Genomic DNA, 14,744 nt, shown 5'->3' on the forward strand with positions numbered 1-14,744 from the left:
GTGTGTGTGTGTGTGTGTGTGTGTAATTTCGTTTTCTTATTTTTAATTCAAACATTATTAATATATGACATCAAACTTCACTCAACAAACAACATCAGTGTTGGTGAAATAAGTACAGACTAAAATACAAATCACAATAAAAGATTCAACAACACACGTCGTCCTGGTTCCTCCTGCAGGTTCTGGAGCTTGTTCTTAACCTCCTGCATGTGGGTAGGATCATTTCTAAGTGTATAATGCTTTTGTCGATGCATTTGGGAAACACCACTTAAGATTAAGAAGGTTTGTATCGCAGTCAACGTTAACTATAAGACGCGTTAGGGACACCAGGCCCAGGTCAATGCTAGTTTAAAATGTTTGACAGCTTTGCAGAGGAGGATACAAAAAAGAGAAGATGTACATCCTCAAAATTAAAAAAAGAAGTAAGAAGCTTCTGCAAAACCACAGACTGATGACAACAAATTGAAATAGTATCTCTCGTGTGATAGATAGAAGGATAAGATGCAGGGTCAGGGAACATTTACAGGTTTTTCTGGAGCGGAGCCAAGCTGCTGTATGTTACATCCTCATCTTTTACTTCAACCTGTTGCACAACAGAAGGACAAATTACAATAAGCAAGAAAGATCCAATTTAAGATTAAGAGTCTGAGAAGTATGTGACCCTCTCATTTCCAGGCATTGCAAATGCAATGGTGTCAAGAATTTCTCTGTGCAACGACGGGAAGTGGTAATAAAGGGGTGTCAGGGTTAGGTGCTAGAGTTAATTGGGGAAGTGGTTAGGAGTGTGTTTCAGGCCATTTGGAGTCTCATGAAGTTTGTCTGTTGTGAACTTGTTCGCAAACATTTTTGGTCTGAAGATATGTCCGGCTAAAGCCTAGGGCTCGGGTTAGGGTTGGGGTTAGGGTTGGGGTTAGGGTTGGGTTAGGAAAGGTCGTAAACACTTGAAACCAAGTCCTGGGTTTATCATTAATAACGAAAACAACAATACAAAAGTGTTGGTCCAACTGAAGTTTATTCTGAACATTAAAGACAACAACGTACATCATCTTCTACAGTGATAATTAACAGCAGGCCGTCTCTATCGCCCCCGTAGCACTCATATATTAACTCTCAGATAGCAGTAGTATTATACACAACCTGGAAGGTAGACAGTAAGAACAGGTTCAAACTGGATTAGTTTCAGTACAGTGTGGAGAGGAGGAGGAGGAGAGGGATCTTCGTCAGTCACAAACATTCGTTCACACCTTCCTCCACAGTCACGCTGCTGCAGCTGGCCGAGCCTCGCTGACTCCTGATTGGACAGTGGCTGGTCACTAAGGTATTGGTTGTCTCAGTGGTAATTCAGTAACCGTGGCATTAAATTAAAACGACTAACTGGCCAAGTAGCTCGCTAACGAACATATCTACAGCAACGTTATCTGTCCAACTGGCTAAAGCAGCGGCCACTTTGAATACTCATGATGGGACAGATTAATGCTGCCTTCAAAGTAACTCCTGAGTTTGTGTGTTTACCAGAAAGGAAATCGAGCGAATGATATGCTTCAAAATAAAGTGGTTCAATTAGTTTGATGCCTTATTTTCAAAGTAGTGAAGAACAAGAAAATAACAGGTGACTATTCGACTCCACTATTTGTAAAAAACAAACAAATCGCGTTGATCACAACTTGTGCAGCTTTTCATTTGGCAAATTTAAAGAGTTCTTCCTCGGCCGTGCTAAACCCCTCCAGTAGTTGTTCCGTAAAGACAAAGACAAACCCTACTCAGTGAAGGTAACTGAGATCTCAAACTCTGCAGCCTGTCCAGCCTGTAGCGAAGCAGCCACTAGAGCATTTAAAACGGGTCAATAATGTGCTGAAGCAACACCTGTAGTAGCTTCATAAGGATATGGCAGATGATATTCTATTTGTTCTTGATCCTACTAACAAGTATCGTCTTCTTCCTGTGTGCGCGGTCCGACACACACCGTAATGCGGCCCCAAATACTCACGAGAGCAAATGTGGATTAATCCACCGCTGAAAATAGTCCCCAACAAATGTACTGTTTCCTTCTGCAAGAAGAACATAATCATGAGCTATTTTATACAGTAAATGTTATCAAGTTTCCTACTTTGACTATTCAAAATGGCCACTGTGCAACATTGAGTCCTGCTCTGTTCTAACACCAGCGTGTGTGTGTGTGTTATAAAAGTGCTGGGAGTGCCAACGCACAGTAACATCATTTTCTTTTGCACTTATCTTCCTCAGGGTTAGAGTGTGGACATGGTCTAAATCTGTTCCTATAAAACACATAGTAGTACTTTGCATTTTAAGGGTTTCCCTCCCCTGCATAGTGACGTCCACTGTGACAGCTCCACACAGCAGCAACACAACAACACAGCTGTGACAGAAATCACCTAAAACTACGACCCCGTGTGCGTCCAACATCACAAAGATAAGAAAGATTAAGACATTCTTCTTTACAGTACTTCAACTTAAATTAGCCGTCACACCCGCTCCCTGCGTTTCAGCACATTATTATCAGCATTATTATTATTTTTAGAATTCATACATGTGAAAGGGACTTCTTGATATTTATTCACACCGTCACATATTGGAGTAAAATCTTCTATTTTTCTGCTTATTGGCATCGTTTCTCATTAAACCTGTACATATTTAGCTTCTTCTGACGTGGCAAGTGTTCAGTGAAAGTCAAAAAAGACCAACACTTGTAGTTACAAAGGTCCCTTTACATGCACGGCCCCCCAGCTGAAAGGAGGGTTTACCTTAAGACTCTAAGAGAGTTGTAAGACTTGACGTAAAAAATTAAATAAAAATGTACACTGAACCGTACCTTTAATTAGCCTGTCCACTTTGACACAGTCATTCACACCAGCCATTAGTCTCTCTCTCTCTCACACACACACACACACACACACACACTCACACACACACACTCACAGGGGTTTGGGTTTGTTGGGACTAAGAAGGAGAGCTGGGATTGTCTCTGGAGCGTCTGTGAGGCTGAAGCAGAGGAAGAGAAAACAGTAACGACCCGGTTGATCTCCAAGAGGACTGGAATGGATTACACGGATGGGACTAAACGCTGAAGTGGAGCAGACTGAAGGAGGACAGACGTGGAAGAAACAACATAATTCAGAGGCGTCCAGTACAAGAGTACAATCTCTAACCAGCTTCATTTTTAAGACTAGCAAAATAAAAGCTAAGACGTAAACTAGGACGTAAGACATTTGAAGAGTAAGAGATTTCATCAGAACCTGCAGACATCCGCTTCCAGGTTGAATGTTAATTTTAGAAAACTGATATGTAATCTCAAAACGTTCTACTTTGTGCTGACTGGTTAGAACCGTGTTTGGAAAGCGGAACATGTGCACTGTGTTCAGACTGCAGTATTGTTTTATGGGATTGACTCGCAGCTAAATGCTAAAAAGTGCTTCTCATGCTTTAATATAAATTGTATGACCTGATACTTTCCCTCAGCTTATGCAGCTCCCTCCTTAGAAACAAACATCCAGTCTGATCCACATCAACTCTCTTTAGTTCCTTCCCGGTCCAATCCAGTCCAGTATGATCCTGTCCAGGTTTTATTTTTATTTGTTATGGTTCTTCAAACAGCTGGAGGTCCAGCCTGACCACGATCTCTCCTGTGGGAACCTCGTGGAGCAGCAACCGCTTCGTGATTGGTCCTTTCGAGCCCTGGTCCTTCTTTATTTCAGCCAACCGGATCTCTGTCCTGCCCAGGAAGTCTGTGAGGAGGAGGGGAGGGGGGGGAAAGATTTAAATCATGCATCTCTTCTGCAGAAACATCAGTTGTTCGTGTTGCTGTGACTGACCGTCGGGGGAGAACTGGTCTCGCTCAAACACGGTGACACAGAGGACGTCCTGCTCCAGGTCCTTTATAAAAAACTGACAGTTGGAGTTCCACTTCGGATTCAATGTGTCCTGCACAGAGCGACAAGCAGCACCATCAATGATCTGATGCACATCAGTTCTTTACACATTACAAACAGTACGGTATACTTTATCATTAACAATTAATAACACTCTATCAGCCAAAGGGTTATTACTCAGCAGATGTGGAACATGGTTAAAGAATAAAAACAATAAAGTAGCCAATAAGTATATAGTTTCACCGAACGCACATGTAACTAACTTTGTAATTATAAAACAGCTTCTTGTTGATGACTTACACCATCTCTTGATTTGCAGGAAACACTTATTTCATTCAAAACTTTAAAAATAAAACTTTAAAATAAGAAACCGTAAGGGGGATAAACCTTTGCACACGTCTCTTGAACTGTAATCAATAATAAAAACATGTTGTACCTGTAATGTTTTTGTGATATGGCACTGAGAACCCATGGTTACCTCACAGTATGGGTTACTTTTCCCTGGAAATACATACAAACAGGTATTAGTTTCCTCAACAGAATGTCACACTATGGTGAAAACCATATTTATATTTATTGTAAACGTAGCATTCTTAGCGTTAGTGTTTCTTTCAGGATATTTCCCTAATACAACCGTCGTGAGATGTGCATCATTAAATGCTTATTAAAGCAGAGTGCGTACCATGAGAGCGACAGGGTTTGAGCTCAATTCCCTCCACAATGTTGACCATCAGTCGGCCGATACCTGTAGCCCTCTGAGAACGCACTGAGACAAGAGAACGTTGTTTCAAAGCTGTTTCACCATTTCAATGACTTTCTTTTGCTTTTAACAAAACATCCCGTATGTGGGAAAAAGACAAAAGGAGATACCTAGATACGCCTTCTCTCTCTTCTTCTTCTCCGTCTCAATGAAGAGTTCTGAAGCTGCTTTAATTTTCTGAACCCACGCCGTCCTGCACGAACACACACACACACACACACAACACATTAAGCAGCACTACATTTGATTATTTATTTTATTATTATTGTGTCATGCTTAAATTATATGCCCAACAGGCTTACAGTACCAGACACCTTTATTTAGAAAGAGATCAGAAACCAGAGCAACTCAATTACAAATAATACTAAACAAATAAACCAAATGGGGGGTTTTGAGGTCATTTAAAAAAATGTTAATTAAAGAAAATATCAGTTATTCATATATATAATATATAATATATATATAATATATAATATATTATAAATATATATACTGTATATATAAATATATATATATATATATAATATATAATATATATACTACCTCTCCTCTCTTCTCCCTCTCTCTCCTGTCTCTCTCCTCTCTATCCTTCTCCCTCTCTCCTCTCTCTCCTATCTCTCTCTCCTCTCCTCCTCTATCTCTACTCTCTCGCTCTCTTCCTCTCTTTCCCTCCTCTCCTGTCTCTCTCCTCTCTCTCTCTCTCTCATCTCTCATCTTCCCCTACTCTCTCCTCTCTTCTCATCTCTCTACTGTATCTCTCCTACTCTCTCTCATCTCTCTGCTATCCTCTCTCTCTCCTCTCGTTCTCCCTCTCTCTCCCGTCTCTCTTCTCTCTATTGCTCCTCTCTTATGTCTCTCTCCATTTCTATCTCTCTCATATCTATCTCTTCTCTCTAATCTCCTGTTTACTCTATATCTATCTACTGTCTCTTAATATATGTACTGTATATATACTGTGTATATATTACATCTATATATTTATATTATATATACAGTATATTTATATATATATATGCTGTATATATAATCTATCCTGTATATATATATATGTCTGTATATATATAATATATTATAAATCTACTGTCTCTATCTCTACTTATATATTATATCAATATATATATGTATATATCTAATGTCTTATATAATATCTTCTTACCTAATAAAAGGGCAATTACAGAAGAATTACTAAAAGTGTAAGAAATAGAAGAACCTGGATTTTATTGTAGTTTCACTAAAATATCATCACAATATTGAGACTGATGGCTGTTATTAATTATATACCTTCAAATCTATGTTTCAGGTTGCTCATATCTACACGTGTAACTTCCTGCGTTTGCTTTACCTTTCATTGATGCTCTCCGCTCGGAGTGTGTAGACGCGGTCTATGTGAGAGATGTGGAACAGAGGTTCGTCTCCTGACGGGTCTGTTGGCAGCTTCACTAAAACTTCATTCAGGAAGATCGGCTGAAAGAGAAAGAAAAGTTATTAAGAGTTAGTGTAATGAACAGATGCATTTACTGCAGGCCCATCCATTAAAAACTAATTCATCTTGAATTCAAATACAGTAGAATATCTAAATAAATTCAAATTGTTTACAGTGTTTTAATTTAGCAGCTATGTGTTATAATTATTGTCATTAATATTATTATTATTTACGTAAGTAAGATTTCATTTTTATAGCACCTTTTAAAACAAGTAATGTAATGGGAGTTATTTGGGAATATTATTTTAATAATTCTAATATTGTTTGTTCATGTGTCTTTGTATAACTTATGTAAATGTTTATATTATAATAATACTGGATATTTATAAGTATGCATGCATGTTTTGTTTTCAAAAATAAAATGTTGGAAACTAATGTTTATTTATGTCTATTCTCAAAATATATATTTTTTATAAAATTCACAAACTTTCAAGGATCTCAAGGACCCATTGGATCCATAACTATGCTAAAATCTGTTTTATGTTGTGTGATAATAATGTTTCTCTAGGCTAATACATTTAAATAAAAGTGTGAATATAAATCTGTGTGTGTGTGTGTGTGTGTGTGTGTGTGTGTGTGTGTGTGTGTGTGTGTGTGTGTGTGTGTGTGTGTGTTGTCTTACCGTCTTGTACATGCGGTACTGCAGGTGTGTTTTGGAGGAGAAGACTTTGTCCGAGCCCGACCAGCCGAGAGGTTTGGTCACCTGTGAGAGCGACAAGCAGAGCGTTAGAAACAGGAAGTGAGAAACTAAAACTGAGTACATGCAGAGTAGCCGAGGAAAGAGTTATGGAATTATATTCATGTACATATAAAACATATAGGATTGTTTTAAGTAAAATTAAAAAGAGAATTTATTTTACAATAAAATAAATAAATTATTAAATTGAAAGAAAGATAAAATAAATGTATAAATATGTATATACTAAAAAAAGAGAAATAAAATAAATCTAAACAAATCCTTTTAAATACTTTAAAAGTGTTAAAGTATTATGTATGATATATTTTTATATTTGACATGATTAGATTGTAAGACTCATTGTTGTAGCTGCTGGTTTGAACTACGATATAATATAAACAGAAGGACTTTAATCCAGTTTGTTGACACATTTTAAAACTTGTCTGGACATTTAAATCACGACACAGGGCCTGAAACAGTCCGGTTACTAATATCTGTACCATGAATGTGCCGGAGGACAACATAAATGTAGTGCAGGTGAGAAGCTGCACGAGCTCACCTGCGTCAGCAGCAGGAAGTCGTTGAACAGGAAGCCGTACAGCTCCTTGCTGCTCTTGGCTTTGAACAACTTCCCGCTGTGGAGGAACTTCCTGGGACCCAGACAGTTTGTGACGGAGTTAAACACCAGTTGCTGACGGACGGAGACGGAAGTCAAACATGAGCAGACACAAGTCCAAAGTCTGAACAACTTTGTCTTTCAATTAAATGACTAATACTGTGTGATCTTTTGTTGCCGGTGTGAGAGCGTGTTTACTCAGCCACTACCCTGCATGAATCAGGGTGTGTGTGTGTGTGTGTGTGTGTGTTTCAGTTACCTCAGACAGGCCTTCACACTGCACGTGAGCCTGAATCCACTCCAGACGATCCGAGTTCTCCTTCTCCCTGACGCCCTCATTCACCTAAACACATACGCACACACACACACACACACACACACACACGCACGCACACGCACACACACACACACACAATTAGTTTCCAGTCGGCTGTGTGGGTGTTTATTTGACTTGTTTATTTGTTTGCACATTATTTATTTTTTAAATACAATTGTTACAACATATATGCACAAATACAATTTCACACATGTACACACAGAATAACATAAACTCTGATTAACATTAAGGCTGCAACTAACGATTATCTTCATGATCGATTCATCTGCAGATTATTTTCTAGATTAATTACAGAAATTAATCGTTTTGTCAGAAAACAGTGAAAGTTATGTCGAAATGTCTTGTTGTCCAAAACCCAAATATATTTATTTAAATATGATATAAAACAATATAATATGATGTATATATGATATAATTATGATTATATATTATTAGCAAATGTGTGTGTGTGTGTGTGTGTGTGTGTGTGTGTGTGTGTGTGTGTGTGTGTGTGTGTGTGTGTACCTGTGAGCACAGCTCCTCTGCTTTCTCCAGTGCAGCTTTCAGGTGGCTGTTGTCTGGATGTGACTCGGGAGTATTTTCTAAAATCTATAAACAACCGAAAAACATGAATTTTAAAGTCTTCACACTGTGAACAGGTTAATGTGTGTGTGTGTGTGTGTGTGTGTGTGTGTGTGTGTGTTACATACGTTCTTAATAATGAACAGGTCAGTGTGTGTGTGTGTTACATACGTTCTTAATAATGAGCGGGTAGCGTGTGACTCTCTGCATGGGTTTAAGCAGGAAGCTGGACAGAGGCATCCCCTTACACCGGGGGGTCCATGGCTAACCTCTGGAGACAGTACAGAGAGAGATAGATAGAGATAGAATAAAGAGATAGGGTAGAGATGTAGAGATATATATGTGGATCTGATAGATAGAGAGATAGAGATATAGACAGAGATAGATAGGAGAGAAGAGAGAGACCTAGAGAGAGATAGATGTGATCTATATATATATTTATTGAAAGATATAGATATATACGACAGAGAGAGAGACAGATAGAGAGAGATATAGATAGATATATCTTTATCATACATCTCTCTCATCTCCTCTCTAATCTCTTTTCTCTCCCTCTCTCTCTTTCTTCTCTTCCTCTCTCTCTATTTCTCTGTCGCGCGAGCGAGATCGTCGTTATAACACACAGACCTAGAGAGAGAGATAGGGACTTAGAGATACGGAGGGAGATACATATCGCTTCTCTGCTCGTCTCTTCTCTTCTCTCTCTCACCTCTCGTCGCTACTCGACTACCTGCGACTCGCTCGACGACCTATCTTCTCCTTCCCCCCACCATCTCTCTGCTATCTCTCCATACCTCTCGCTCTCGCTCTATTTCTCTCCCTCGCTCATCAAAGGGAGAGAATAGCGGTAGAAATCTCTCCCAGCTCGCCGAGCGATCAGCTAGCCCGCACGAGCCCAGAGCGAGACCTAAGCGCAGAAGAGAGAAGCGAACCAGAGATAGCGAGAGAGCGAGAGCTGGAGATGAAACGAGGCGCGGGATCGACAGAGACAGAGATGATCGATAGAGGTGAGCGAGAGAGAGAGGGAGAGAAAGAGAGAGAGGAGACAGAACAAAGAGAAGAACAGAGAAGAGAGTATAGATAAAGATAGATGAGATGTGGCTCGCCCTCTCCTTCTTGTCCGGCCGATCTCTCCTCTGCTCTCGTCTCTGCTCTCTCCGCGCTCTCTCGCTTTCCCTTCTCTCTTTTCTCTCGGCCCCTGTCATCTCGCTTCTCGCTCTCTCGCTCTCTATCTCTCGCCTCTCTCCCTCTCTCTTCGTCGTGCCCTCTCGCGTCGCGCTCCGACGCGCGAAACAGACGACTCTCTCGCGCGCCGGCGCTCTCGCTGTTCTCTCCATCGCTCTCTGTCTCGCTCTCGCTTTCTCTCTCTCTCGCCCTCTCTCTCTCTCTCTCTAATAGCTCCCTCGCCCTACCAGGATCCCTCTCTCCTACGCCCCCATCTCTCTCTTCCCCCTCGCGTCGCGCTCTCTAAGAGGATATTTTTATAGACATATATATGAGATAGGGAGACAAGAGAGACTAAATAGAGAAGAGAGAAGAGAGAGAGAGAGAGAGGATACACATAGACAGCGAGAGAGAGAGAGAGATGAGCGAGAATAGAGAGACAGAGATAGATAGCAGAGACAAGACAATACAGAGATATAGATAGAGAGTTTAAGAGAGAGACATGAGAGAGAGAGAGATAGAGAGAGAGGGAGCAGAGAGAGAATATAGACAGAGAGATAGATAGTAGAGACAGAGATGAGAGACAAGAGAAGATATATAGAGAGAACACAAAGCAGAACAAGAGAGAGAGACAGAGACAGATAGGATAGATAGAGATAGACAGAGAGAGAGACACAGAGACAGCGAGATACGAGAGAGACAGAGAGAGAGAGAGAGAGACGAGAGAAGAGACAGAGGAGAGAGAAGGACAGAGAGAGAGAGAGAGAGTACAAGAGAGAGAGACAGAGAGAGAGAGGATAGAGAGGACAACGAGAGAGAGGACAGAGAGAGAGAGATGAGAGAGAGGCGACACAGAGATAGAGAGAGAGACAGAGAGAGAGAGAGAGAGAGAGAGAGAATTGAGCATCAAAACTGAAAAGGACTTTTCGAGATGGAGTACGGGGGCCATTGTAGGTATAAAAAACTAACATAATAAATAAATAATCCAACAATAACTATAACTATATACTATGGCCGTAACACAGACTGTTAACACTGAAGCTGAAGTTTAAAGAGTTAATATTGAACGTTGGATCACGCTTATAGAGATTATTCTCAGTTCCTAACAGATTTAGATTTTTGGAAGTGTGTAAAATGCTGCACATAAAGTGTGTGTGTGCTTTTGTACCTTCAGGAAGTCTTTGATCTCAGGGCTGTCGTCCGTTTTCTGCTGAATCAGCGTGGCTCCGTTCAGCTGACACGAGCAGAATCTGAACACAAACATTGACGACAGAATAAGAAACAACTTTAAACATTAAAACCTTCCAATCAGCTGAGTCCCTGATGAAGACAGAACCTGATGTATGGCTGCATGTGAGGCAGCTGGTTGGTCAGGATGTCACCAATCATCTTCACCGGCATCCGGTCACCTGACATCTTCTTCCTCACTCTCAGAGCCCTGAGGGGGGAGGGGGGGGGGGCATTAAACTTACTATATACAATATAATATATAAAGAACTCAAGCTGCTAAATCAAAATGACCAAATTAAAATACTAAAGAAATAAATCCATCACACCCCCTCATTTAAATATGGCTGAAGAAATTAATAAATAATAATTAATAATTAATAAATAATAGAAAAATAAATAAAAACAGAAAAGAATAAAGTAGAAGAAATAAATACATTTTGTTTATTTATTTTTCTATTTCTGTGCACATTTATTTTCAAATTAACCTGCACACATATTTAATAGTTGATGCTCTTATTTCTACATTTCTTTATTAATATATTAATTATAATGGCAGCTTTAGTCCTCCATAGCTGATGAACTCCTGTGATGAATATATCGGGAACATCAGAAAAATAAAAGTATTTAATGGAGACTTCTTATGATGATGTAAGCATTGTTTAAATCCAAATGATTCTATTTTAATATTTATAACCAAACCTCAATGACTTTTATGTATATTTAAACAACAGTACACGTTCTGCAGCTCATCATCAGCTGCTGAACTGCCGTCTTTAAAGATGAAAATAACTTAAAGTAGATGAGCGTGTTCTGCTGGTGCATCTTTACTTGAGCAGTTTGATGTTGCACATGATGAGCTCCTTCCAGTTGACGAAGATCATGGCCACCTCCTTCTCCGTCAGCAGCTCGCACTCCAGCAGAGGTTTGTGGAAGATCTAAACGCACGCAGAAGTTACTACAACACAGGCACACACTCATTTTGTATTTGACTAGAAACTTCAAGCTAAATAAAGTCTTCACTTTCAACATTAACTTCTTTATTTTTTAATTTAGAAAGCTGAAATCGCACAAAAAGTGTTTTGATATGTACATTTTTTACATCCATGCACAGAGAGGAGTCTATGTCTCCGTGTATACCTGTCTGCATGTACAGGTGTATATTCACCTGCACATGCAGAAGAGTATACAGCCTACATACAAGTGTACTTGTACTTCAATCAGCTGTAACTGTATGCATTAGAAGCTCGTGAGATTATATTACTCTCTACTATCTCCATCAAAAGGAAACGTTAATCTTGAGGTTATACATTTTTAGTGATTAGTTTTTATTTGCGGCCTGCAGCAGCTTCGTATCCTGTTCCAGATAAAGTGTCTCCGTAAGGAAGACGATTATATTCAGACTAACTGGTACATATTTAGTTTTGTACACTGTAATATAAGTCATCTGCGTTTACCTCTGTGACCAGCTGCAGATCGTTGACGTAGTTCTCCTCGGTGACGATCAGCTCGTGGATGTATCCCTGCCTCTTCCTCTCCGTCGGGCTCAGCATGTCCAGCAGGTGGAGGTCAGCGCACCCTGAAATACAAACACCACACATACAGCTGTCAATCAAACCTCCTGACACATGGACGCAGTTCAAACTAAAAATACATATTATACCTTTATTTATACATGAACCAATCAAATACATACCTGAGATCAACAAACAGGAAGTGGGACTAAAAGCTCTGGAGGAGAGTTTGAGCTAAAAGTCTGTAGAATAAATCTGTGATTATGTTTTAATGTCACTCAGATGTCCACAATATGTGTGTACGTGTGTAGATTCAAGAGGAACGTCTATTACAAGTTCATATTTATGATTGTGGCTCTTTTTACGTTTACCTAAACAAGGAAGCTTCCTGGATGTACGGATGTACTGCACTGAACACTACATATATAAACATATATATATATATATATATATATATAGTTTGTTTTGAGTAGTTTCTGAAGGACTACATAACAAGCTGACAGACACAGCGTGCCTTGTAAAATCACCTCTTTAGTTATTTTACATTTCAGGCTTTTTACCTGAGAAACGCTGCAGAGATAATAATCTAAATATTAATTATAGCAGCTTTAAGTCAATGGCTCACTTCTGACAAACTTACAAATATATAAATGTATTTTAGGAGATTTCTTTTTTTAATTATATATATGTATATATATATATATATATATATAAACAGACTAAGTGTTGCTGTATTAGCGATAACCATTAAAAATAAATAAATATTGATATGTTAATAAAACACGATCATATTGTGTAAATAATCCACCTCTTAAATAATTAATGTAATTTATTTGCCAAAGAGAAAGAAACGCAAAATAAACAAAGATAATGATTAATTCTTTCTTTTAAAATTTGCTATAACGTTAATATAATTATTGTGAATTATTTTAGTTATTTTATTAGTGAAAATCTGATATTCATGAGTCATGAGCAGATAATTCAAGGTTTTATCCACAAATGCTAGTTTAAGAGGAAGCTTCCTAAAGGTTTAAGACATAACTTACGTACGCGTGTGTGTGTGTGTGTGTGTGTGTGTGTGTGTGTGTGAGTAACGAGGCCAGTGCACTGCAGTCTGTCTCAGAGCATTTAATCATCAGGACCAGTCAGATTCACCGCTTCATCAAAATCTCCACCAATAAAACCTCAGGACATTTTTTACTATCGACGGCACGATGCTAACATTCTGTACATTTCATTCATTCATTCAAGTATCCTTTTCATTCCTTTGTGTGTCCATCTGACCATTTGTGTCCATAGAATTGCTCATTCATGCTTTATTTTCACTCACTCATTCACCGACACCAAGTGCAGTCTGGTTACATTTGGCTGTTAATCCATTCATCGCTATTTATAATCCATATTTAGCATCAACCATTACCATTCATTAGATTAACTATACAGAGCTTTTATTTGTTTAAACAGACCAGACCAGAGCAAAGCTTCAGAGCGCAGCAGAGTGTGTTAAAAATGCTAAAAGATATAAAAGTGTTTGAGTGCTGCTTCCACCTGCTGATAGGGACGCATGGCTGCAGACGAGTGTTCGCATGTAGTAACAGGCATTATTAGGACGTGTAATATGAACCCAGCTGGTGTGGAGCATGGCTCTGGTCTAGTGGGTCTTTGTTCTAGCCTAAAATACTCACTCTGCCGGAGGGAAGAAGCCTCGACCATCGGTTACCAAACTGTACAGTTGTGAGTATCCTTCTGATGAATTTACCACTTTAATGTCGGAGTTCTTTTCTTGTAAATTTAGGAATTTAATCTCGGAAATAAAACATTGTTTTTATGAAAAAGATATTCCGTCCTGTGGGGACCCAAAACAGACTGGGCAGTGACCCACATTTGGGCCTCCACCCTCAGTTTTGTTTAACAACCGATGGTCTTTGACTCATCCTCCAATCAGAGACCTTCACCTCCAATACTGACACACTGAGGAGCCAATGGGATCCAAGCAGGTTAATAATAATAACAACAACTCTATTGCTTGTTGTTGAAGTTCAATAATCGTTTCATTCGTTGTTTGTGTTTCTGAGGGTAAACATTAAAATCACAATACTGTCATCTGGATAACAAAACAACACACAACACAGTACAAATCTGATATGGCAACCGCTAAAACACTGGTCTGTTGCTATGGGGACAAACACATGTATTATTTGAAAGTGAGGCAACGCTGTCAGTTTGTCCGTCACTGATGAAAGCAGATGTTTTGAGGAGCAGAACTGGAGACACAGGAACCTGCTAACAGCTCCAGTCCTGCGCCTCACACGTTCCTTTAGGTTCCACTGTCTGCTCCTTAATGCCTCGTAGGGGTGAAAGGATTAATTAACTTCATCAGCTTTTTCTGTGCATGAAGTTTGGTGACAAGGAGCTAAAACATTTTAAAGGTGCATCACAGTGTTGAGGTAAAGCTCATGTTACCTTAAAAACAAATATCACTACTTTGTGAAATTGAGCCACAACTAAAATCAGCTGAG

The 14,744-nt window shown here is 39.3% G+C and overlaps 1 protein-coding gene across 1 annotated transcript in view; it reads right to left on the bottom strand.

The window, feature by feature from the left end:
- Positions 1-993: 993 nt before the first annotated feature.
- Positions 994-14,744, bottom strand: part of itsn1 (intersectin 1 (SH3 domain protein)) — a 43,792-nt gene continuing 30,041 nt past the window's right edge. The window contains 16 exon segments of the mRNA XM_029450474.1: positions 994-3,743; positions 3,831-3,939; positions 4,324-4,388; positions 4,570-4,653; positions 4,758-4,840; positions 5,990-6,111; positions 6,753-6,833; positions 7,366-7,497; positions 7,682-7,765; positions 8,264-8,347; positions 8,492-8,575; positions 8,577-8,591; positions 10,653-10,734; positions 10,821-10,922; positions 11,543-11,649; positions 12,169-12,290. Of these exon segments, the coding sequence (XP_029306334.1) occupies positions 3,595-3,743; positions 3,831-3,939; positions 4,324-4,388; positions 4,570-4,653; positions 4,758-4,840; positions 5,990-6,111; positions 6,753-6,833; positions 7,366-7,497; positions 7,682-7,765; positions 8,264-8,347; positions 8,492-8,575; positions 8,577-8,591; positions 10,653-10,734; positions 10,821-10,922; positions 11,543-11,649; positions 12,169-12,290 (1,505 nt within the window). The 3' untranslated portion in view covers positions 994-3,594.

The sequence above is a fragment of the Cottoperca gobio genome, chromosome 15, assembly GCF_900634415.1.
Source record: "Cottoperca gobio chromosome 15, fCotGob3.1, whole genome shotgun sequence".
Taxonomy (NCBI): Eukaryota; Metazoa; Chordata; class Actinopteri; order Perciformes; family Bovichtidae; genus Cottoperca; species Cottoperca gobio.